The sequence below is a fragment of the Protomyctophum parallelum genome, assembly GCF_964188405.1.
Source record: "Protomyctophum parallelum genome assembly, chromosome: 1".
Lineage (NCBI taxonomy): Eukaryota > Metazoa > Chordata > Actinopteri > Myctophiformes > Myctophidae > Protomyctophum > Protomyctophum parallelum.
In genome coordinates, this window is record NC_139697.1 from 43,988,783 (window position 1) to 44,013,149 (window position 24,367).

Consider the following 24,367-nt stretch of genomic DNA (forward strand, 5'->3'; position numbering starts at 1 on the left):
GTACAACAGGGACAGTACACACACACACACACACACACACACACACACACAGTAATAGGTGAGTCCAGCCCACAGGTGCGCGTTGCTGACCTGTCACATATGTTAGCAACATCATGCTAATGTGTCAGACTGTGACTCCACTCTGCTGTAGGGCGCGAGGAGGATAATGAGGCCGGTGCAGCGAAGCAGCCAGTGACATTTGGGAGCTCCTTCCTGGGGGTATGCTGTACGCTTTGATGTGCTTTGATGTGACAACCCCGTCATGTGGAAACTTTGCCTCACGCGCCACTTTTGGCTCACTGCACACTCCATGACCTCTTTCAACCTGGCCATCCTATTTTTAAGCATTTAAAAGAAACTGTGATTTATTTATTTTTGAGGGGCTATGCCCAGATTTCCGGGTTTGTGTAAACCCAAACATTGAAGACAAAAGTGAGGACACCGATGGCATGATGCAAGGCACCAACCTGCACATCAGGATCAATTAGGAGTTCAGTGTCTTGCCCAAGGACACTTCGACACTAACTCTGGGGGAGCCCGGGATCGGGGAACCTTGCGGCTCTACCTACCGTACCTACCAGCTAAGTCAAAATTGAAATGGCGCACACCATTGCTGTTGACAACATCATCACCTAGCAACCCAATGTAAGTAGCATTATGACTTGATCGATCATAAGCACTATAAAAGACAAATTGCCGTAGCCTACATCTTGTCATGATCTGTCACTCCACAGACCATAGGTGAATCCCAATTGGGAGTGTAGACACTGAGAAGTGCGTATTTCGTGGTATATGACGTCACAGCGCCGCGCCCGCAGTGCATCCCATTCCACAGAGCGCAAAAAGTGTCCTGTTGATACTGCACTGGGCCACGCACTATTTTTCCCCGCCCGAGCTCGCTTCTAAAGGCCAGTGGGGATGTACACTCTCGGTGCAGTGTACATCGCCACGGCGCAGCCGTACTGCGCAGGCTCTCGGCATTTCTACCCCTTCCCCACCAGCCCGCAGCAGAGCAGAGGACAGCAACAAGAGGAAAAGAAAGATGTCGGAAGTAAGTTAAATAACTTAATTACTTACTTTAAAGTTATTTTAGCGGAGTATTCAGTTGTTTAAACGTCATACATGCGGTCAATCAATCACAAAACAGCCCATTCAAAAATATCCCACAACGATGTCGGAGAATCCAGAGAGCCACAGGTCTCGCCCCGGGGGCTGCAAGCAAAGGGGATGCAACCCGCCACCAGCTCTCCCCGGTCGGCACAGGCCGAAGCGATTCCCCCCCGTCCCTCCCACGGAACGAAACGATCCACGTGCATGACATGAATCCACTGTGGACACCCACAGCCCACATGCAACTCGCCCCCAACCGTTCCACCCCCCCAAATGTCAACTAAGTGCACCACAAATAACAGCCACTATATTATTGTTATTATTATTATTACCACGTCGAGTCTATGGTCGAATCTGATTCAACCTGAGTCCCGCTTCCTTGCAAAGAAAAAAATATCCACCGACGTTGTGCTTAAACTAAACATGCGTTGTGTGTATGTGTGTCTGTCTGTCTGGCTGTGTGTGTAAGTAATTCAGACGTGCCGTGAATGAAAGTTATTTTGGGGTACACTCAGTCAAATGTTTGAGAACTACTGCTATAGAGGACTAGAAAAGTCCACACCAAAAATAGAAGATATACAAGCTCACAACACGTTGCAGTGCGACATGTTGTGACTTGTGAGCTTGTAGAGTGGCTATTTTCAGTCATTTATTAATTAATGTTATTTTAAGGTGAAAGTGATCAAACTAGCAATAGAATACAAGTTTAGAAGCATATTCCAGAAACATGAACAGTCTCAGAAATGCCATGATTTCTTCAGCTGGTCTGCCTAAAACATCATTACATTGAGATTATATTTAGCTTTATTCCATGTATAGTATAATGCACTTAATACTTTAACCTTCTTATGGTTTCATCTGTGTTAAATTATGTATTGTGTTAATGTGGTGTATTGACTTCAAGTTCTAATGTTTGACATGGCAACCTGTTGTAAAGTCATCATTGGACCACAACAGAACATAATTATTACCCAAGCACAAAAGCCATCTTTTTTTTTTAACAATAAGGGAATTTTGAGTTGTAGCACTACTGCCATACAAATAACCTGTTAAGCCAGTGGTTCTGAAACCTTCATTCTCCACTGCTTTAGGAGTGCATGTATCCAAAGACGGGTGAGGAGGTGGCCTGCAGCGGCGGGCCTACAGCAGCACCATCACGTGAGACTGCCATGTCTGGAAGTCTCTGGAGCGGAGCCGGACTGCTGGCCTACAGCACCACCAGGCCTAGCCGAGGCCATACCAGACCATAGTGGTACAGCTGCACTGGGGTCTGGAGCAGGGTCAGGAACACCAGGGCCCAATGTGCAATGAATGTACTTTTTATGTATTTATTTGTGTTAATTTTCTACTGGAATTACTTGATTTTGACGTTATTTATTACATGATTGAGTCTGAGATACGGTATCCTTGTTCAATGTTCATTCATTTTTATACCGAAGACAAAATAACAATAAATAAATGTTGTATTTACAAAGTTGAATTGAACTATTTACATACTCATACATACAGTCATACAACTAGGGATGCACCGAAAGGGAAATTATTGGCCGAAACTGCAGTGAATACCGAATATAGGAAACAGTTGGCCCCCCCGAAAACCGAATATCCGAATATGATTAATATATTATATATCTTTTTTCCTACCATTGCTGTCATGGCCGTACCTTAAAGCTATCTGATTTATGGCAAAATAAATGGGTATGGCAAAACAACTTAAATTAATCACACACAAACACATTAATCATGTTACCAAGATTGCCTTTTTTCACCTTAGAAATATTGCACAAATCAGAGCCTATTTGTCTTTGGACGATGCAAAAACGCTAATCCACGCCTTTGTTTTTTCTCGGCTTGATTTATACTGCAATGCACTTTTTTCAGGACTGGCTAAGAAAACAACTGACAGATTACAACTTGTCCAAAATGCAGCAGCAAGAGTTTTAACTAGAACTAAGATGAGAGAACATATTACTCCAGTTTTGGCTTCACTGCACTGGCTTCCGGTTGTTTTTAGGATTGATTTTAAAATGATTTTACTTGTGTATAAAGCTCTCAATGGTCTCGCACCTTCCTACCTACATGACTGCCTGCCTAAATATGTCCCAAACCGCCCCCCCCCTAAGGTCTTCCACTGCTGGCCTGCTCGCTTTGCCTAAAGAAATGGCAACTAAAAAATACGGGGAAGCAGCTTTTTGCTTCTACGGGCCGACGGCATGCTCCCACTGTACCTTCGTCAGGCAGCCTCTGTAGACATTTTTAAAGCACAGCTCAAGACCCACTTCTACAACATTGCTTTTAATTGATCTTTTATTTTTTGTTATTCATGTCCTCACTGTATTGCATTGCGTTACTGCTTGTTTTTTAATGTTCCATTGCTCTGTAAAGCACTTTGAGCTGCATTTCATGTCATGAAAGGTGCTATACAAATAAAGTTTTATTATTATTAAATAATAATCACTACTATGGGTCCATAAAACATTTATTCAGCTCTTTTGAATGCATTAATTGCATACACTATTCAGTGATATATTTTCTGCCTAAATTAAATAACTGAGTGACAGCATTTGTAAGATTTGTGTTAGATTACACAGTAAAATAATATTGTGATAAATGTAGCCTATCCATTTGGAGCTGAGAGTTGGCCTGGTTTAACCTTTTCATTCATGTAAATGCAAATGTAATTAACTGATTAAGAGTATCATTCTGATTAATTAATTTCCCTCAGTTGAATTAACAGTTTATACTCACTTTACAGTAGGTATAGGCTATAGGCCTATATGTGGTTGTTTAAATGTAAAAGTATACCTATATTAAATGACATTATAGCAATAAACTTAGCCTATATGATCAGTGATTGATCGGTGCCTGCTAATACAAATCAAACAGCAGATGCGACGATAGTCTGTATTCTGTCCAAATGTAAAAACATTTATCATTATGAAGTGTATGGCAGGCTATATGCAGTTGGGTATATCCTTCCTTTCAAAAACTCTTTGCAACGAGTCAGGACTCAAGCCAAATCAGATTCGACGTAGTAATAATAGATATTTTATAGAATAGCTTTTATTTACACTGCACCCGACACCCGGGGAAACAAAACAACTGGAAACGAACCGCATCACACACGGGCACCACGTCGCCCCGCAGGAGAAACGGGGGGAAATCGCCCCGGCCCACGCCGACAAAGGAGAGGTAAAAACGGGTACAGCTCCCTGGTGACAGCCCCCAAAGCGAGACCTACGGTTCTCTGAATTCTCCGACGCCGTTGTGGGATATTTTTAAATAGGCCCTTTTATGATGAATTGACCACATACATGAAGTTTAAACAACTAAATACTCCCCAAAAATTACTTGAAAGTAAATTCCGTGGGTTAAAAAGGTAGTTTTAACTACTTTTAACAACACTGCAGTCAGTCCGTGTAAACAGCAATGGCCGCCAGTCGAGAAAGCTGGGCACGGCTTGGCTCCGCCCAGCTCCACTCGGCTCCGCCCAGCTCAGCCCAGTGAACGCTGTCTCAATCCACAGACATGCCCTCTGCGTGTGCACTATGCCACCTCCACAGGGTAGTGCCAGTGCAGTGCCCTACCCTATCCTACCTAGTACCGCACCTTGTAGGGTGAACACTCCCAATTGGGATTCACCCATGTCTCCTCCCTGGCCACTCCCTCATTCCATTCCATCACACACCTGTCTCCAACTCTCATCAGCCCCGCAGTGCTTCCCATTACACACCTGTGAACCCTTTGCCATTTACCTGCTTCCTATAAATACTGGACTCATTGCACACACAAACTGTCAGTACATAAATCATTGTCCGGTGTTCCTCTTGGTGTTCCGCTGTACCTGGAAATCCTCATTCTGTAAGGTTTTTGCATTTCTGGACTTCCTGTGTTTGCCCAATTGTGCTTTGTTTTGTTTTGGATTTAGTCTTTAGTTTTGCCTTTTGGATTTTTGTTTGTACTTTTGAAATGTTTGGACTTTGGGCTTCCCTGAGTAGATGCTTGCTTCCCTATTTTTGATTATAAGCTAATCTGCCATTTCTGCTTTAATAAAACAGTTCTTGAAACTACTTTGCTTGGGACCGTACCCAAGTTCCCTCAGCCCTATGTTCCCTCAGGCCTATGTTCCCTCAGCCCTATATGTTCCCTCAGCCCTAAGTTCCCTCAGCCCTATGTTCCCTCAGGCCTATGTTCCCTCAGCCCTATGTTCCCTCAGGCCTATGTTCCCTCAGACCTATGTTCCCTCAGGCCTATGTTCCCTCAGCCCTATGTTCCCTCATTCCAAAACAGACAGGGGGGAGGGGGAGGGGGTGGGGGGCTGTAAGGCATCAATTATACTATAATGCTACCCATACAGTAGTTCACCCTGCAGCATGCTTGTGGCTCTGCATTTTGGGTTCAGACATTCTGCTATCATGACACATCTACGGCAATGGTGCTAAGCGTGGTATTTATTCATTGCCTTAAATGTGTTTTAAACAACAAAAATAAATTTATATGTACTTGTGACCCATACAAATCGGTTCGCCACAGTGACCCACAAATGAGTCCCGACCCACTGTTTGGGAAACGGTGTTCTACTGTAATACTACCCCAGGATGCATATTATGCTTGTCGACTCCATTCTCCCTCTATATATTTAGATGCATACACATAGGAAAGCATTTATCATAGTCCATTAGTCAGAACAGGGAATGGACAATAATTACTTTAACTGTCAACTCGGAATTGTAATTTTCCATGTACGCATATCGTTGTACAGTACAACTGTAGCCTACGTACAGTATAGGCACTAAGTACTGTGCATAGCCTACTCTACCTCCTCCAATGCTGTGCAATTGTCAAGATAATTATGCCATTTCATTCCAAGTAAAAGTTATTTTGACAGCTCAGCTATGCCTTAATTTGTCAGGGTGAATCGTTAACCCTTGTTAAGCCAGGATCAATCCTATCCGATTAAGGCAGTTTAGCTGTTGAAACAATTTGTCTTTCTTTTCTTAAAGTTGTATATATATTCAAAGCTTCATAGGTGTGTAATCTAAATAATAGCAAATATAGTCGTTTTTTGGGTGAACTACTCCCCTTTAATGTCTGGATAAATTCTTGCATGCTGCAAATGTGTGGTGTGGTTGTTTAACTCATCAACAACACAGATTTGCCATTTGCCCTGTGTGTGTGTGTGTGTGTGTGTGTGTGTGTGTGTGTGTGTGTGTGTGTGTGTGTGTGTGTGTGTGTGTGTGTGTGTGTGTGTGTGTGTGTGTGTGTGTGTGTGTGTGTGTGTGTGTGTGTGTGTGTGTGTGTGTGTGTGTGTGTGTATATAGGCAGTCATCTTTGTTGTCAGTGTTGCTTGGCACACTGTTGATCTTAAGTGCATTTTAATCATTCATACTCTTTACTCACAGAAAGACAAAGGAGGAAGACTATCCAAGAACATTACAGCTAGTAGTAGCCAGAAACATGTTCCTCACGCTAGAGCAGAGCTCTGTAGTCGCATGTTAGAGCTGCTGTATTCAGTTATATAGGAGCTATCTCAATGGCTTTGATGTAGACAGCTGTTGGTGATGAAGGAGCGATTTGGGGCCTTAGGGACTTATCACACTGGTAAATCACTTCAACACAGAGAAGAGAATCATCTAAGCTCATCATTGGGTCTCTGTGGACCTCTGGTTACAATATAGGCTTAAGAATAAGTGGGGACATGAAACACTTTCTCACGGCCGGGACAGACACCCACATTTCTCAACGCCACTTTGTCAACGCCACATTGTCAACGCCACATTGTCAACGCCACATTGTCAACGTCACATTGTCAACGCCACATTGTCAACGCCACATTGTCAACGTCACATTGTCAACGCCACATTGTCAACGCCACATTGTCAACGCCACATTGTCAACGTCACATTGTCAACGCCACTTTGTCAACGCCACTTTGTCAACGTCACATTGTCAACGCCACTTTGTCAACGCCACTTTGTCAACGCCACTTTGTCAACGCCACTTTGTCAACGCCACATTGTCAACGCCACATTGTCAACGCCACTTTGTCAACGCCACTTTGTCAACGCCACTTTGTCAACGTCACATTGTCAACGCCACATTGTCAACGCCACATTGTCAACGCCACTTTGTCAACGCCACTTTGTCAACGCCACTTTGTCAACGTCACATTGTCAACGCCACATTGTCAACGCCACTTTGTCAACGCCACTTTGTCAACGCCACTTTGTCAACGCCACATTGTCAACGCCACATTGTCAACGCCACATTGTCAACGTCACATTGTCAACGCCACTTTGTCAACGCCACTTTGTCAACGCCACTTTGTCAACGCCACTTTGTCAACGCCACATTGTCAACGCCACATTGTCAACGCCACATTGTCAACGCCACATTGTCAACGCCACTTTGTCAACGCCACTTTGTCAACGCCACATTGTCAACGCCACATTGTCAACGCCACATTGTCAACGCCACATTGTCAACGTCACATTGTCAACGCCACTTTGTCAACGCCACTTTGTCAACGTCACATTGTCAACGCCACTTTGTCAACGCCACTTTGTCAACGCCACTTTGTCAACGCCACTTTGTCAACGCCACATTGTCAACGCCACATTGTCAACGCCACTTTGTCAACGCCACTTTGTCAACGCCACTTTGTCAACGTCACATTGTCAACGCCACATTGTCAACGCCACATTGTCAACGCCACTTTGTCAACGCCACTTTGTCAACGCCACTTTGTCAACGTCACATTGTCAACGCCACATTGTCAACGCCACTTTGTCAACGCCACTTTGTCAACGCCACTTTGTCAACGCCACTTTGTCAACGCCACTTTGTCAACGCCACTTTGTCAACGCCACATTGTCAACGTCACATTGTCAACGTCACATTGTCAACGCCACTTTGTCAACGTCACATTGTCAACGCCACATTGTCAACGCCACATTGTCAACGCCACTTTGTCAACGCCACTTTGTCAACGCCACTTTGTCAACGCCACATTGTCAACGCCACTTTGTCAACGCCACATTGTCAACGTCACATTGTCAACGTCACATTGTCAACGCCACTTTGTCAACGTCACATTGTCAACGCCACTTTGTCAACGTCACATTGTCAACGCCACTTTGTCAACGCCACTTTGTCAACGCCACTTTGTCAACGTCACTTTGTCAACGCCACTTTGTCAACGTCACTTTGTCAACGCCACTTTGTCAACGTCACTTTGTCAACGCCACATTGTCAACGCCACTTTGTCAACGTCACTTTGTCAACGCCACTTTGTCAACGTCACTTTGTCAACGCCACTTTGTCAACGTCACTTTGTCAACGCCACTTTGTCAACGCCACTTTGTCAACGCCACTTTGTCAACGTCACTTTGTCAACGCCACTTTGTCAACGCCACTTTGTCAACGCCACTTTGTCAACGCCACTTTGTCAACGCCACTTTGTCAACGCCACTTTGTCAACGCCACTTTGTCAACGCCACTTTGTCAACGCCACTTTGTCAACGCCACATTGTCAACGCCACTTTGTCAACGCCACTTTGTCAACGCCACTTTGTCAACGCCACTTTGTCAACGTCACTTTGTCAACGCCACTTTGTCAACGCCACTTTGTCAACGCCACTTTGTCAACGTCACTTTGTCAACGCCACTTTGTCAACGCCACTTTGTCAACGCCACTTTGTCAACGCCACTTTGTCAACGCCACTTTGTCAACGCCACTTTGTCAACGCCACTTTGTCAACGCCACTTTGTCAACGCCACTTTGTCAACGCCACATTGTCAACGCCACTTTGTCAACGCCACTTTGTCAACGCCACTTTGTCAACGCCACTTTGTCAACGCCACTTTGTCAACGCCACATTGTCAACGCCACTTTGTCAACGCCACTTTGTCAACGCCACTTTGTCAACGCCACTTTGTCAACGCCACTTTGTCAACGCCACATTGTCAACGCCACTTTGTCAACGCCACATTGTCAACGCCACTTTGTCAACGCCACTTTGTCAACGCCACTTTGTCAACGCCACTTTGTCAACGCCACATTGTCAACGCCACATTGTCAACGCCACTTTGTCAACGCCACTTTGTCAACGCCACTTTGTCAACGCCACTTTGTCAACGTCACATTGTCAACGTCACATTGTCAACGCCACATTGTCAACGCCACATTGTCAACGCCACATTGTCAACGCCACATTGTCAACGCCACATTGTCAACGCCACATTGTCAACGCCACTTTGTCAACGCCACTTTGTCAACGCCACTTTGTCAACGCCACTTTGTCAACGCCACTTTGTTCCACTGTATGCATTAGTAGCTAAACTGTAATTGATGCCAACTTTGCACTTTGTGCGAACCGTGAACTTGAAGCAGGGAGTTCTGGGAGGGCGCGTGCACCCACGTGCATGGCGGAAATAACCTTGCATTACCAATTTGAAACGTATACCTACACCTGTGAATGTGTAAATAAATAAAAAATAAAAAATTGAAAATAAATTAATAAAAATCTAAAATCAATTTGAATTTAAATAAAAGTTATTATTATTTCTATAAATTAGATCCCTACCTCTCTTGGCGAGTCTGTTCAGCTGTGGTTTCCATGGCACACTCCAAGGAACTTTGGAGGGAATGGAGCTGATTGGTCGTCTCCTTCAACAGGAAGCGTGTGACAAACTGCTCCAGGTGAGTGGAATCTTGGTATTCCTGTCAATCAGAGGAGACAGGAGAGGAGAGGAATTTTCACCCCCCACATTATTTGTTTTGAAAAGTTACATTCGAAAGATTAAATTTAATCTTATAATGAAAAGTGAATGGAAGTCAGTTTGGGCTGAAGCCTTCCCTAATATGGAGTCATAATTACATCATACGTGTAGTGTAGTGAGCTCCACATGAGATACACTCTATATTTAGATCCTTTCATCATTAGACCACCTCCATAAAACTAGGAAATCATATGGATCTCAGGATCACATGGAAATAGCAAGGCTCTGGCTTCGAGTTCCCGGTTCGATCCTAGGCTCCCCCAGAGGTAGTGTCGAAGTGTCCTTGAGCAAGACGCTGAGAAGCTTGGTGCCTAGCATGGTTTCCCCTGCCATCGGTGTATGTATGTATGAATGAATATGAGTATGAATGTGTGTGTGAATGGGTGATTGTAATGCACAATCTATGGATAAAAGCGCTATATAAATTTACCGCTTATGGTCTTTTTTACCAGCATCAGTTGTCATACTGTGGATATATGGTTGACGATATGATGCATATGGACGTAAACATAGTGATTTGAACACAGGCCTACAGACAACCCCGCACCTTGACATGAACACAGAGAATACACACATGTATCGATAGACCAAGTGTAGCTATACGGAATGGAAAAGTGATTAAACCCCTCTTTTTATTTTTTCTTCTTAAAATTGATAGTACTTATATCATCACAAGTAGTTGATACAATTGATTATTTGCATAGCAAAATGATTTGATGGTGATTATTTCCATTGCAAAACGATACGATATATTGATACGATACGATATATATATATGTTGCTGTTTACTGTTGAAATAAAAATTAATATTTCAATGCAGTTACTATATTGTTACACCCTAGTGCCTAGTTGTCTATGACATATGACTCCATATGGTTTGGGCACAATCACTGCCCCATTGACTCCCATTATAAAAAGGTGAATTGAATACGTGGGGAAAGTGGGAAACAGAATGCTACTGCTATGGCCTACTTACTGGCCATAACAAATCTCTCCAGTTGGTGAGATTTGTTGTTGTCACGTAACCATCAACAGCCAACTAGCTGCTACAAACGTTATGCAAAGCTCGGCCAATCACAACGGAAGTTCGATTCGATTATTCGATTACTCGATTCGATTATTCGATTACTCTGGAGGAAAAAGAAAGTGTCACAATAACAATAATGTGTTTGCCCTTTGAGCAACCACACTAATAATAATAACACAACTGTATTTGTATAGTACCTTGACATGACATGTAACTGCCGGTGTCAGTTGGTTCTTTTGACTTCCGCCATGGCTTTCTTTGAAGTTTGTTATTTTTCTTTGTTTATTTGCGTTGTCTTATTTTGACACTTCCTGTAGGCTTAGGGTACCTTTATTGTGAAACTTCCTGTTAGAGTGCATATATAGTTGAAGCATGTTGGCTTCACTCACCTCAGAGACACTCAGCCAGAGTGACACAGTGAGAGACACAGCATGTTTGAAGCAGCAGAGCCACATGGTATGAGATTTGTTTGTTTGCAACATGTTTACCCAGTTTAGTTGATATTGTTGAAATGGTTTGTAGATTCAGTATGTAGCTTTGTAGATTCAGTATACAGTTTGTAGATTCAGTGTATAATGTAAAGCCGTTTATATTGTTTACAGTGCCTGCTTTTGCTGTGTCCGATGTGCCAATTAAGTACCGGTTATCCCAAGATTGTTGGTATGAAGTTCAAGGTGGCATTCGATTCAACCCCTAGCCCCTCGATTAGCGGAGCGAGGTATATGATTTGTTTGTTCTGTTTTGGGGTTAATTCATTTACTTTAGGTCTAATTAATTGTATTGTGGGTTGATGGTTCGTTTGGTATATCTCTGTTATGGACTTATGGTACATTCTTGGTAATTTATTGGTCTACTCTTGAAATGATTGAGTTGTCGTATCACTGCATTAATTACGTAACTTAACCATTTTATTTATTGTACTATTGAAAGTGATATGTAATTTGTAATGCACAGATTTTATTGTAATGAGAAAAATGTCATGATTGTAATAGTATTTATATTCTATTTTTGTAGTTTTCACGGTGTACCAGGGAACATCTTCTGTGCTGAAGACAAATAAACTACACCCGTTGAGACCATCCACATCCACTCAGTATTTCACAACTCGAGGGCGCTTACATGACATGAAATGCAGCTCAAAGTGCTTTACAGAGCAATAAAGAAAAAAGGAAAGCAAAGGCATAAAACAGCATTAAAATAACAGCAGTGAATAAGACAATACAGTGAGGACATGAATAAACAACACAGAACAAATCAACTAAAAGCAAGTGTGAAGAAATATGTATTGAGCTGTGCTTTAAAGCTATCTACAGAGGCTGCCTGTCTAAGGTGTAATGGGAGTTTATTCAAATTTGCCGTCGGGCCGTAGAAGCAGAATGCTGCTTCACCGTGTTTTTATAAGCTATTGTAGGCACATCGAAGGGGGGGGGGGGGGGGAGGAGGGGGCACTACTCTTATAGTAAGTAGGACAGTAGAGGACACATTTTACTGTAGTGTACAGTGACAGAAATACCCCAACACACACATGATACCTATTGTCTATATATGGTTACCTACTGTCTATATATGGATATGTCTTATCATCTATATCTGTTTCTATTTATATGATTAGCTTAGCTGTGAACAGATAAACACGTACATACAGGAACAAATATATAGAGGGGTGAAAACATAATCTCCCCATGGTGGAGATAACAAGGTGATGCCACTAATTCAGCCGCCCCTCTGAAAGAAAATCACCATGGCCGTCTCAAGACTCGACCGTCTGTTCATCCTGCTCGACACCGGAACCACTCCGGTGACTCGGAAGGCCGCAGCCCAGCAGCTTGGAGATGTGGTCAGACTCCATCCACACGAGCTCAGCAATCTTCTGACCAAGGTCTTGACCTATCTAAGGAGTCCCAACTGGGACACGCGCATCGCAGCGGGCCAGGCCGTAGAGGCCATTGTGAAGAATATCCCTGTGTGGGACCCGTCCCCAAAGCCTAAAGAAGAGTCTTGCACGGACTCTTCACCCGAGGGCTCCTCGTGCAGCCGGTTGAGCTTCGACCACTTCGACGTTACCCGCCTGCTCAAGCACGGGGCTTCCCTGCTGGGATCTACAGGGGCCGAGTTTGAGCTGCAGGATGACACATCTGGGGAGGTGGATCCTAGGGAGCGCCTGGCCCGCCAGAAGATGCTCCTTCAGAGGCAGTTGGGCCTAGACATGGGTGCTGCTATTGGCATGGACACAGAGGAACTGTTCAACGATGACGACCTGGACTACAGCTGCCAAACCAGCAGGCCTAGACCCCAGGGAGGAAAGATCACAGCCACGTCCGGTTCCCACAACCATGTGCCCATGCAGGCTGCCGAGCTGATAGATTCTGAATTCCGGCCAGGTATGAGCAATCGGCAGAGGAATAAGGCAAAGAGGATGTCCAAGCTTGTGGCAAAGCAACGAGCCAGAGACATGGATCACAATGATAAAAACAATGGTAGTCTCGAGGGAGAGCCCGAGGAGAAACGTAGGAAAACCGCCAATGTCGTCATTGAACAACCAGCGGCAGAGTCTAAGGTCTTGATCGAAAGTGTTCCAGACGGCTCCGGCCACTTGGAGGAGACAAACGAATGGCCTCTGGAGACCTTCTGTGAAGAGCTCTGCAACGACCTTTTCAACCCTTCGTGGGAGGTCCGTCACGGCGCAGGCACAGGTCTCAGGGAAATCCTCAAGTCTCATCTCAGAGCCGGTGGAGGGAAGGTGCCGGGGAGCACGGGCGAACAGATGTCGCGGCAGCATCAGGAGTGGCTCGAAGACCTGGTCATCAGACTGCTTTGCGTCTTTGCCCTTGACCGCTTCGGAGACTTTGTGTCGGACGAGGTGGTGGCCCCCGTAAGGGAGACCTGTGCCCAGACACTGGGCGTGGCCCTTTGCCACATGCCCGACAGTGGTGTTTCCATGACGGTGGATGTCCTCCTGAAGCTGCTGACGGAGGACCAGTGGGAGGTTCGCCACGGAGGTTTGCTAGGGATCAAGTACGCCCTGGCTGTCCGACAGGACCTCATCTCGGCGTTGCTCCCTCTGGTGCTCCCGGCCATCACGGAAGGTCTGCAGGACCTCGATGATGACGTGCGAGCGGTGGCAGCCGCGGCTCTCATCCCAGTGGTCCAAGGCTTGGTCCAGCTACTGCCCAGCAAGGTTCCCTTCATAGTGAACACGCTGTGGGACGCTCTGCTGGAGTTGGATGACCTCACCGCCTCCACCAACAGCATCATGACTCTGCTGTCCTCGCTGCTCACCTACCCTCAGGTCCGACAGTGCAGCATGCAGCAGTCATTGACAGTGCTTGTTCCCCGCGTTTGGCCGTTCCTACGGCACACCATATCGTCTGTCAGGCGGGCAGCGCTGGAGACCCTCATCACGTTGCTGTCGAAGGCTGACCAGAGCTGTGCTCTGTGGCTCAACCCCATCCTCCAGGACATGCTCCGGAACATTTTCCAGTCTTGCATACTGGAGAGCAACCAGGAAATACTGGACCTCGTCCAAAATGTGTGGATGGAGCTGCTTTGTCGGGTGCCCCAACAGTATGTGGTAACAGCCAGCTGTCCGTGGATGGGCACCTGGCTGTGTCTCATGATGCAGGCCTCCAACATTCCCATAGACCGCAACATGCTGCTAGAAGTCAAGGCTAAAGCAGGTGCAAGACCCCGCCAAGGGTCCGGTCAGGTGGAAGAGACTGTGCAGGAGTATATAGCAGGAGCAGAGACGGTGATGGACGACCCTATGACAAGGGACTATGTGGTGGTACGGGCTCGCCTCATGGCTGCCAAGTTTCTAGGGGCTCTGTGTAGGTGCATCTGTGACCCCCAGCTCAACACCGTGTCCCAGGGGGAGTCTCTGAGTCGGCTGCTGCTGTTCCACCTCAACTCCAAATCTGCCTTGAAGCGCATCGCAGTGTCCCTTGTGCTGTGTGAGTGGGCTGCGCTGCAGAAGGAGTGTCAGGTGGTGCCCTCCATGGTTCAGCCCCGTCTGTTGGCCATCCTCTCAGAGCAGCTGTACTATGATGAGATCGCGATTCCTTTCACGCGCATGCAGAAGGAGTGTAAGCAGCTCATCTCCCTTCTGGCCGATGCTCAAATAAATCTCAGGGACCGCCTCAACTGTAGCATCTTCCCCATTGACCAGGCCAATGATTTGGTAACCACCATCTTCACAGAATCCACGGCGAGTCTAAATATGAGGTCGAGGCAATGGCAGCTGTTGGACAGCAAGCGGCAGCAGGCCCAGGCGACAGTAGCGGAGACTGATGCAGAGTGGCAGAAGCTTCATATGCGGGTCCACATGTTCACGGCCTGTGCCTTGATCAGCCTGCAGGTTCTGCCTGACAAGCTCAACCCGCTGGTGAGGCCTCTGATGGAGTCTGTAAGGCGAGAAGAGAACACCTTAATCCAGGGCTATGCTGCAACTTTCATTGCCAAGCTTCTGCAGCAGTGTAGCACCCGCACACCCTGCCCCAACCCCAAGATTGTCAAAAACCTCTGTGCTTCGATATGCATAGACCCCACGCTCGAAATTGTTAAAGATGGCGGTTTGGAGAAAGACTGCACGCAGCACATGGTCAACAAAACCCAAGGCATCATCACCCTGTACCGCCACCAGAGGGCTGCCTTTGCCATCACCAGCAAGAGGGGTCCTGTCGCCAAAACCCCCAAGACCTCCACCACAGAACTGCCCCCTGGCAGCACCATCAACATAGAACACGATGAGAGTAAGAAGTCGTGTCTTGTTCAGAGACGTGGCGCAGAGTTCACACTGACAACCATCGGCAGGCACTTTGGTCGAGAGCTCACCAGCTCTCTGCCGTACCTGTGGGAGAATATGGTGGGGCCGCTGACGACTGTGATCAACGATAACCTAACGATCGATGTGCATGCCCAACTAGAGAGGGGCGACACCGGCACTCAGGAACTGGTCAACTCTCTACAAATCATCGAGGTCATGGCAGGGGCCATGGCTCCAGAACTCAAACATTTGCTGCTGCAGCACCTGCCCCACCTTTGCGCCTGCCTACAGCACCCATACACGGCCGTACGTCACATGGCAGCACGCTGCCTGGGAGTGCTCAGCAAGATCGCCACGCTGGAGACTATGAATCACCTCCTGGAGCATGTGCTGCCCTGGCTGGCCGCAATCGACGACTGCACCAAGCAGGAGGGTGCCATTGAGGCCATGGCCTGTGTTATGGAACAGTTGGACATAGCCATCGTACCCTACATTGTGCTGCTGGTGGTTCCAGTGCTGGGTCGCATGAGTGACCCCAGTGATAGCATTCGCTTTATGGCCACACAGTGCTTTGCTACACTCATCCGCCTGATACCCCTGGAGGCAGGCATACCGGACCCCCCGGCCATGTCTGCTGAGCTGATTCACCAGAAGGCCAGAGAACGCCACTTTCTGGAGCAACTGCTTGATGGCAGGAAGTTGGAAAACTACATGATCCCTGTTCCCATTAAGGCCGAACTCAGGAAGTACCAGCAGGATGGAGTCAACTGGCTGGCCTTCCTGAACAAGTACAAACTGCATGGGATCCTGTGTGATGACATGGGTCTGGGCAAGACCCTGCAAACCATCTGTATCCTGGCAGGGGACCACTACCTCAGAAACCAGGAGTATGCCAGGACCAATGCAGCAGACTGTAGCCCCCTGCCTTCCCTGGTAGTGTGCCCTCCCACACTGACAGGCCACTGGGTGGACGAGGTGGCTAAGTTCTGCACTACAGAGTACCTCAACCCCTTGCACTACACTGGGCCACCTACGGACAGAGTGAGGTTACAACAACAAGTGAAAAAGCACAATCTTGTAGTTGCCTCTTATGATGTTGTAAGAAACGACATTGACTTTTTCCGAAATGTTAAATTCAATTACTGTATCCTCGACGAGGGCCACGTCATCAAAAACGGGAAGACCAAACTCTCCAAGGCCATCAAGCAGTTAGCTGCCAACTTCAGAGTCATTTTGTCAGGAACCCCCATCCAGAATAACGTTCTGGAGCTGTGGTCCCTGTTCGATTTCCTGATGCCTGGCTTCCTGGGCACGGAGCGTCAGTTCGCCGCTCGCTACGGCAAACCCATCCTGGCCAGCCGGGACGCCAAGAGCTCCTCGCGGGAGCAGGAGGCAGGCGTCCTGGCCATGGAGGCCCTCCATCGGCAGGTGTTACCCTTCCTCCTGAGGAGGATGAAGGAAGACGTTCTGCAGGACCTCCCTCCCAAAATCATTCAGGACTACTACTGCACCCTGAGCACCCTACAGGTCCAACTGTACGAGGACTTCGCCAAGTCACAAGCCAAGGTCACCGTGGAGGACACAATCTCTACCGCCTCTGCGCAAGAAGAGAAGCCAAAATTGAAGGCAACGGGCCACATGTTCCAGGCTCTACAGTACCTGAGGAAGCTCTGTAACCACCCAGGCCTGGTGCTGACACCCCAGCACCCGGAGTACAAGCGCCTAACGGAGCAGCTGGCGGCGCAGAACTCCAGCCTGCAAGACCTCGAACATGCACCCAAACTCTCTGCACTCAGACAGCTGCTGCTGGACTGCGGCCTGGGAGGCGGCAGTGCGTCGGAGGGGGGCACCGAGGCCGTGGTGGCCCAGCATCGTGTTCTCATCTTCTGTCAGCTCAAGAGCATGTTGGACATCGTGGAGCACGACCTGCTGAAGTCCAAACTGCCCAGCATCACCTACCTGAGGCTGGACGGCAGCGTGCCGGCGAGCCAGCGCCATTCCATAGTCTCCAGGTTCAATAATGACCCTTCCATCGACGTGCTGCTGCTGACCACCCATGTGGGCGGTCTGGGTCTCAATCTGACGGGCGCCGATACGGTGGTGTTCGTCGAGCACGACTGGAACCCAATGAGGGACCTGCAGGCCATGGATCGCGCACACAGGATAGGACAGAAACGGGTGGTCAACGTGTACAGGCTGATCACGCGAGGCACACTGGAGGAGAAGATCATGGGAATTCAGAAGTTCAAGATCAACATCGCCAACACGGTCATCAGCGAAGACAACTCCAGCCTGCAGCGCATGGGCACCGATCAGCTTCTCGACCTCTTCTCTTTGGACAAGGACGCCCAGAAGAGCGACGAGAAGAGCGATCCCTCGCCACCGACCTCAGGGAAGGCCTCCATGAAGTCTTTGTTGGAGAACCTGGGAGAGCTGTGGGACCCGCAGCAGTACGACACGGAGTACGACCTGGGCAGCTTCATGCACTCCCTTCCCGCTGGAGAGACACCCTCCACCAACACACCATCCCTCCGGCTGCCTGCTCAAGCAGCAGCTAGCATAACTCTATGAGCTACTGAACACTCACTCCACATTATTACAAATCCAATGTAAAGCGTTAACCACGTGAACCCTAGCATAGGCCTATACGTCTTCTGGGCATGTCGTACTAGGTGAGCATTTGGCAAAAAATGGACGAACATTTGACGAGTATTACACAAAAAATGCTACAAACCAACAATGCATCACATTGCAAAATAACCCACAGTTGCAGCCATATAGTCCCTTTCAACAGAAAATACGAATACATCTGGTGGTCTTCGAGACTGAATTGCAACACTTATAGTTTAAATTACGTGTGACAAGGAATTGTGTACATTTATCAATTAAATGGAGTAAGAGAGCCATTGTCTATGATACATAAATATGCCCAGGCTCTTACATCAAAATGACACTTTGGTAGAGGTTTGGGTTTGTGTTTAACTTGCCATAATGTAACTCTAAATATTGGTGAGACACCTTCAATTGTTGCTCTGTTGATTAAAAATTGATATTCTGAAATAGTCTTGCACATTGCAGTAAAACAGCCCTCAAAGTCACTCTTAAGAGTAGATTGTATATAAAGAATAATGAAACCGGACAAGGCTTTTTTTTAACAGGGTCTAATAACAGTGTGGCTTCCATGTGGATCTCAGACATCATGTGGCCAGTCTTTGATGTCAATACTATCTATCTATCATGATGTCATCTACACATCTGGGCAAAGTTCCAGCCTCCATAGATTTACAGTATAAAATTTGCGTTCTAATAATGTTCTTAAACAAAGACCTAGGCCTACTTATTTTTATTTTGTATCTTTTCCCCCTAAAAAAAAGAATAGAAAAAACAGCTTATATAGTCCAGAATCCTGCTTGACCACTTAAACCCCAGACAATGTGGCCATTTTCAGGAAAGATATTTAATATAGATCGAGAACATAAGTCACTATAGAGCCCTGAGGTGGTCCCTGGACTGGCAGACTGGCACTATCGTACGCATGATGAATTGTGCAGTCAGACCAAAGCGGAGATGACCTAACTTCACTACTAGGATATTATTAAAATAGGGTATATGCAAATATGCCATTTTGGAAAGAGTTTCTTCCGAGCCTCTTCCACACTTCACAGGTGTTACTGATGATACTAATTAAGGCTCACGTTCCACCATTCTGGTCAAACAGAGTCAGGGTGCTGCTATTGTGCATGTTGGCTCACTGGAAACACTACATCAGTGGGTCTCAAAGTGTCATTGAGTGGGTTCAAAATGGCCCTGTACTCGTGCGTTACCAGTTGAAATTGAAAACAAAACAAAACCTACACATACAAACAGAACAGTAGTTTCAGAGCTGTCATCCAACACTGTGTGTGTGTGTGTGTGTGTGTGTGTGTGTGTGTGTGTGTGTGTGTGTGTGTGTGTGTGTGTGTGTGTGTGTGTGTGTGTGACTGTGTGCTGGGCTGTACTCATAGTGGAGCGAGCGAGCGAGAGCGCTCGGCACGCAAGGGGCGAGCATACAACACCTGCTCCCCCATCTCTATTCCTCAGTGAGACAAGAGGCTTTGTACGCTCCAATAGCATACCACTAACGGCACGCCATATGTATTTGAATGGGTTCCAAATGGACCCTTCAAGGTCTGTAAACATGACAAACAAATGCAAAAATGCATACAGTACACTTTCAAGGTTGTATGTGGGGGTTAGAGAACTGCTTGCCTTTAACCTACTATGACATAGAAGTACTGTAAATGCTACACATACCTTTTTGGTCTTGTCCATGGCCTTCAGTATGGACATATTCAAGTCCTCCAAGGCAGCGAGGACATTCTCATATTCACCAAGATGCTGGGAGAAGTATTCTTCAAAATACATCAATGAATATATAAAACATATTCAGTCACTCCCAAAGACAACAGGTGATGACACCATTTATTTTAAAACACACACCTCTCTGCGTACATCATATGTAGTTAAGTTCCTGACTGTTAACTGTTAAAATATCACCATACATACATCGGTTTACTTACCACATAATTCATCAGTGTCCACGTTACTGAAAATGAAATGAAAAGGAACAATTCAGAGAAATAAATGCGTCAATGAACAAATTATGAAAATCATTGAAGAATGTATGTTAAAATCAGGACAACTGCGTGCGTGCGTGCGTGCGTGCATGTGGATGGGTGGTGAATAATAATATTATTCACCACCCATCCACATGCACGCACGCACGCACGCACGCAATAGAGTACATATTATGTACTCTATTATGTAAAGTTGAAAAGCAGAGTGCCTGTTGCAATGAACCTTGCAAACCTGTGATGTTTTTGGAGCTATTTGCAACTTGAGAACTTGAGAGTAGATAAATAAACATAGAAAAGTGAACTCCGGTGAATTTATGTTGAAGACGTGTGTGTGTGTGTGTGTGTGTGTGTGTGTGTGTGTGTGTGTGTGTGTGTGTGTGTGTGTGTGTGTGTGTGTGTGTGTGTGTGTGTGTGTGTGTGTGTGTGTGTGTGCGCGTGCGCGCACAGGGACAACCCTAAAACCGTCTTGACCCTTTGGTGTGGTTGCTGGTTAGGGCTTAACTCTCTGTCTCTCTCTTTACGTCTCCATCTCTCCCCCTCTCTCTCTCTGTCTCTCTTTGTCTCTCCCAGTTTTCTATAGTTCTCTCTCAGTCTTTCTGTCCATCTGTCTCCCTCTGTGTTTCTCTCTCCGCGATGCGTTATGAGGTTGTAGATCTTGACTTCCATTTTCACACAAAATAAATCAATCATGCAATCACAATCGAGGCAAAAGCATTGACATAACCGTGACGCTGACGTGACGCATATCTGCTGTCGGGAACACGTCTTTGAGTTCAGAAGATGACGTGAAACCCTCCAAATCAAAAAGGACTCTGCTGCTGCTATGGAAACGGCCGTGAGTGACACGCGTGAATGAAAGTGCTCAGGGAGCAAAGTGCAGGTGGAGGCAGGAGTAAACGTGCGGGCGTGTGTGTTTTGTGCTGTGTGGTGACTGGTGACAGACGGACAGAGAGATGGAGATCAGCTTGACAGTGGCGTGCACAGATAGACACTAGGGGGTGCTAGAGCACCCCTGCCCTTTTGGCAATTTTGCTAAAAAAAAAAAAATATATATATATATATTTTTTTTCTTTCTTAATTTGTAGTGTGTGGAGGACCATGGTGACATTGATCAAATCTTGATAAAAAAAAAACACTTCTACTATATTATTTAGGCCCCCACAATCTAAAGCTATGTTTCTATGTCAGTGGTTCTTCGATAAAAAAAAAAGAGCAGACCTACAAGCTCGTAGCGCGCCACTCGGTGGCGCGCTATGAGCAGCAACACACTTGCAGCAACACACTTTCGCCCCCAGCTTTGAGAAGCTCTGACTTACTCTGTGTTGTGGGTGTCGATGGTGTGGAAGAGCTCCTTCAGATTGTCGGCTGTCAGGACCCCGTCAGAGAAGTAGGCTCTGAACTCGTCAAAGGACAGCTTCCCATCGTCTGCATGGGGACAGAGCACAGAATGCACACCATCAGCAGTGTTCTTGTGAATTTGGGGAGTTTGATACAAAGTCCACGAGAAATTACAGCTAAGAGAGAGACAGCATTGGAGAGACTGACAGAAGGAAAGCCGAGAGGGAGACGGTTTATAGGAGAGACAGACAGAAGGAAAGCTGAGAGGGAGACAGTGTAAGAGGGTTGGATGCACTCAGTCCAGGTTAAACATGAGCCTGCAAGGTCAGAGACTAATGGGCACTTGTATGATGTTTCTCTTCACATCTGCAGGTGATGCCCTGCTTATATAGCTTTCACATTACAGTATGTCAGTGAGTGAAAGACACACGCAGGCACACTCACACACACACACACTAGCATGTGAGAACGTGCCCTTAATTCCACCAAGCCGTGGCGTCAGGCAAGGACTCACCTTTGCCAACTTGTAGACTTATGTACTGTTCTTTATGAACTTTTAATCTTTTAAACCAGTGACCTCTTCCTACAGGAAAGGATTCCAAATAAGCCAGCTGGCTTCTTCCCTTCCTTGCATTGTATTTTTGTTCTTTGATATGTTATTTGTCTATTTTTTGTACTACATGCTAAATAAATAAACCTAAACCTAAACCTATGACTCATATTCATATAGTACATAGCTGTACTTAAAAATAGTCTGGAGCAGTGGTGGAACAAAGGCACCACGCTTCACACTACATCATACTGAGACGCTGGAGGGATTTGATCCTTCTTTTTCACACATCACTCAGTTTGGTCACACGTCACTCAGTTCGCTCACAGAACTGAAGAGGAGTGACAAGTGACACGAATATATACTGCAGGCAGTTCTTTTTTTCCCCCTGGTAAAATACATTTCATTACACGGCTTCGTTGAATGCTTGATTCTGATTGGACAATCACTGAATTCAGCTGTATGTTATTTATGGATAATGACCGCTGGGCTCAATAACAGACCGCTGTCTAATCAAAGCCTCGGAGCACCCGTTCATATCAATCTGCGCTGCTTGATATTGTGCCGTATCCAATCCAACATGACAGCCAAATGTAAACAAACGCATCATGTCATTTACGACTAAACATTTGCTCTCAAGGATGTTTTTGTTACTCCTGCACATTTTGTCCAAACATCCAAAACGTTCCTGACCTGGTGGAGACTTTTTCTAGTTATTTCTCTCACACAAATCCACTTATTTCTTATCTTTTTAATAATTTATTTTGTACAATACGTGTGTCCGCTCTAATCCTCTTTTCAATACAGTAGCAAACTTTATTATAGTATTTTATCCTGTATTCCTGTGTTTTGGCAATATTTTGCATCATGATAATTCTTTTAATTAAATCATTACATACCAAATCACCGTCATTCCATTTGATCACAGAACTATAATGCCGAGTGACAAGAGGCACATTGGTGACTGACAAATATACTGCAGGCAGTTTTTCTTCCGGAGAAATACACGGTCAAAAATAAGCTAAATCTGGCTTGACTGCCGTATTTGCATAATGTAATAGTATGTCTCGCTGCATAATGAACGACATGTCGGAGTGATATATTCCAGAGTTAAGGAATTACGTTTTAGGTGTATATTTTCCTCGTACTAAATGTGGGAACAGACAGTGGTCTATTGTGTATTATAGGGTCAGATCCCAACAGAGCTGACAGCGTAATGCTTACTTTACACTTGTGTGCCGAACATAGCTGACCTACAAGCTCATAACGCATTTCATTAGGCCTAGTGACACATTGTGAGGTTGACGACCACCTTTACACAACGGGAGTGTGACAAATCTTTTCTTCTGGGACAAGCAATCTGGATATACTTTCCTGCTGAGGAGAATTGCTGGTGAACAAGCTCAAATGCTTTTGTGTGACGCTGCCTGTAGTATGAAGTAGTAGCTCTCAGATCTTCTCGAAAAATCTATTTTGCGTTCCATAGCCTGGGTGCAGACATCTTTAGAATATCAGATGTGACGTGTTTATTTTTTGATCGTTTTGCTAATGCTGAGATGTTTGAGTCGAGCCAAGCCGGGGCATGGTCCGTGCTCAGTTTCCATGGAAACTAAAACGCTATAAGATCCAAATTTCCATAAAAAAAAGGACACGCTTGTGTGTGTGTGTGTGTGTGTGTGTGTGTGCGTGAGTGCGTGCTGTGCGTGCGTGTGTGCGTGCATGTGTGTCTGTGTATAGGCATGTGTGTGTGTTTCTTACCGTTTTTATCAGCCCTCCGTAAGATCTGGAACGAGAAAAACATTATTACATGATAAACAAATGTGTGTGTGGGTGTGTGGGTGGGTGTGTGGGTGCGTGCGTGCGTGCGCGTGCGTGCGTGCGCGTGCGTGCGCATGAGCATGTGCGTGTGTCTGTGCAGTGTTGTGCACATTCGAGATGTTCAACAGTGTTCATTCTTCTACACCAGTGGTTCTCAAAGTGGGGTCCGGGAACCCTGAGGGATCCTTGGGGGGTTCCAGGGGGTCCAAATGCAGCTAAATGATGCATTTCAGTATTGTTTCACCAGCTTGAAGTGACTGTAACTCAGTAAGAGAATGTATACGAATGACTAGTATTCAGATCATAGGTTTCACTCTCTCCACCTAGAGTATCCATGTGTAGAATGATGTACTCAATCAGTATCC

General features: G+C 46.1%; 2 protein-coding genes across 2 annotated transcripts in view; one reads left to right on the plus strand and one right to left on the minus strand.

The window, feature by feature from the left end:
* Window positions 1–24,367, minus strand: part of necab1 (N-terminal EF-hand calcium binding protein 1) — a 49,197-nt gene that overhangs the window by 18,312 nt on the left and 6,518 nt on the right. The window contains exons 2-6 of the mRNA XM_083786377.1: window positions 23,943–23,967; window positions 21,613–21,721; window positions 20,240–20,265; window positions 19,974–20,071; window positions 9,696–9,832 (exon numbers count right to left, since the gene is read on the minus strand). Coding sequence (XP_083642503.1) covers window positions 9,696–9,832; window positions 19,974–20,071; window positions 20,240–20,265; window positions 21,613–21,721; window positions 23,943–23,967 — 395 coding nt within the window. The remainder of the gene's footprint in view (window positions 1–9,695; window positions 9,833–19,973; window positions 20,072–20,239; window positions 20,266–21,612; window positions 21,722–23,942; window positions 23,968–24,367) is intronic.
* On the plus strand, window positions 12,660–18,251 carry LOC310868992 (TATA-binding protein-associated factor 172-like; the record flags this gene model as incomplete). The annotated part of the gene is made up of 1 exon (XM_083779533.1): window positions 12,660–18,251. The coding sequence occupies one exon, from the start codon at window positions 12,660–12,662 to the stop codon at window positions 18,249–18,251; it is 5,592 nt and encodes a 1,863-aa protein (XP_083635659.1).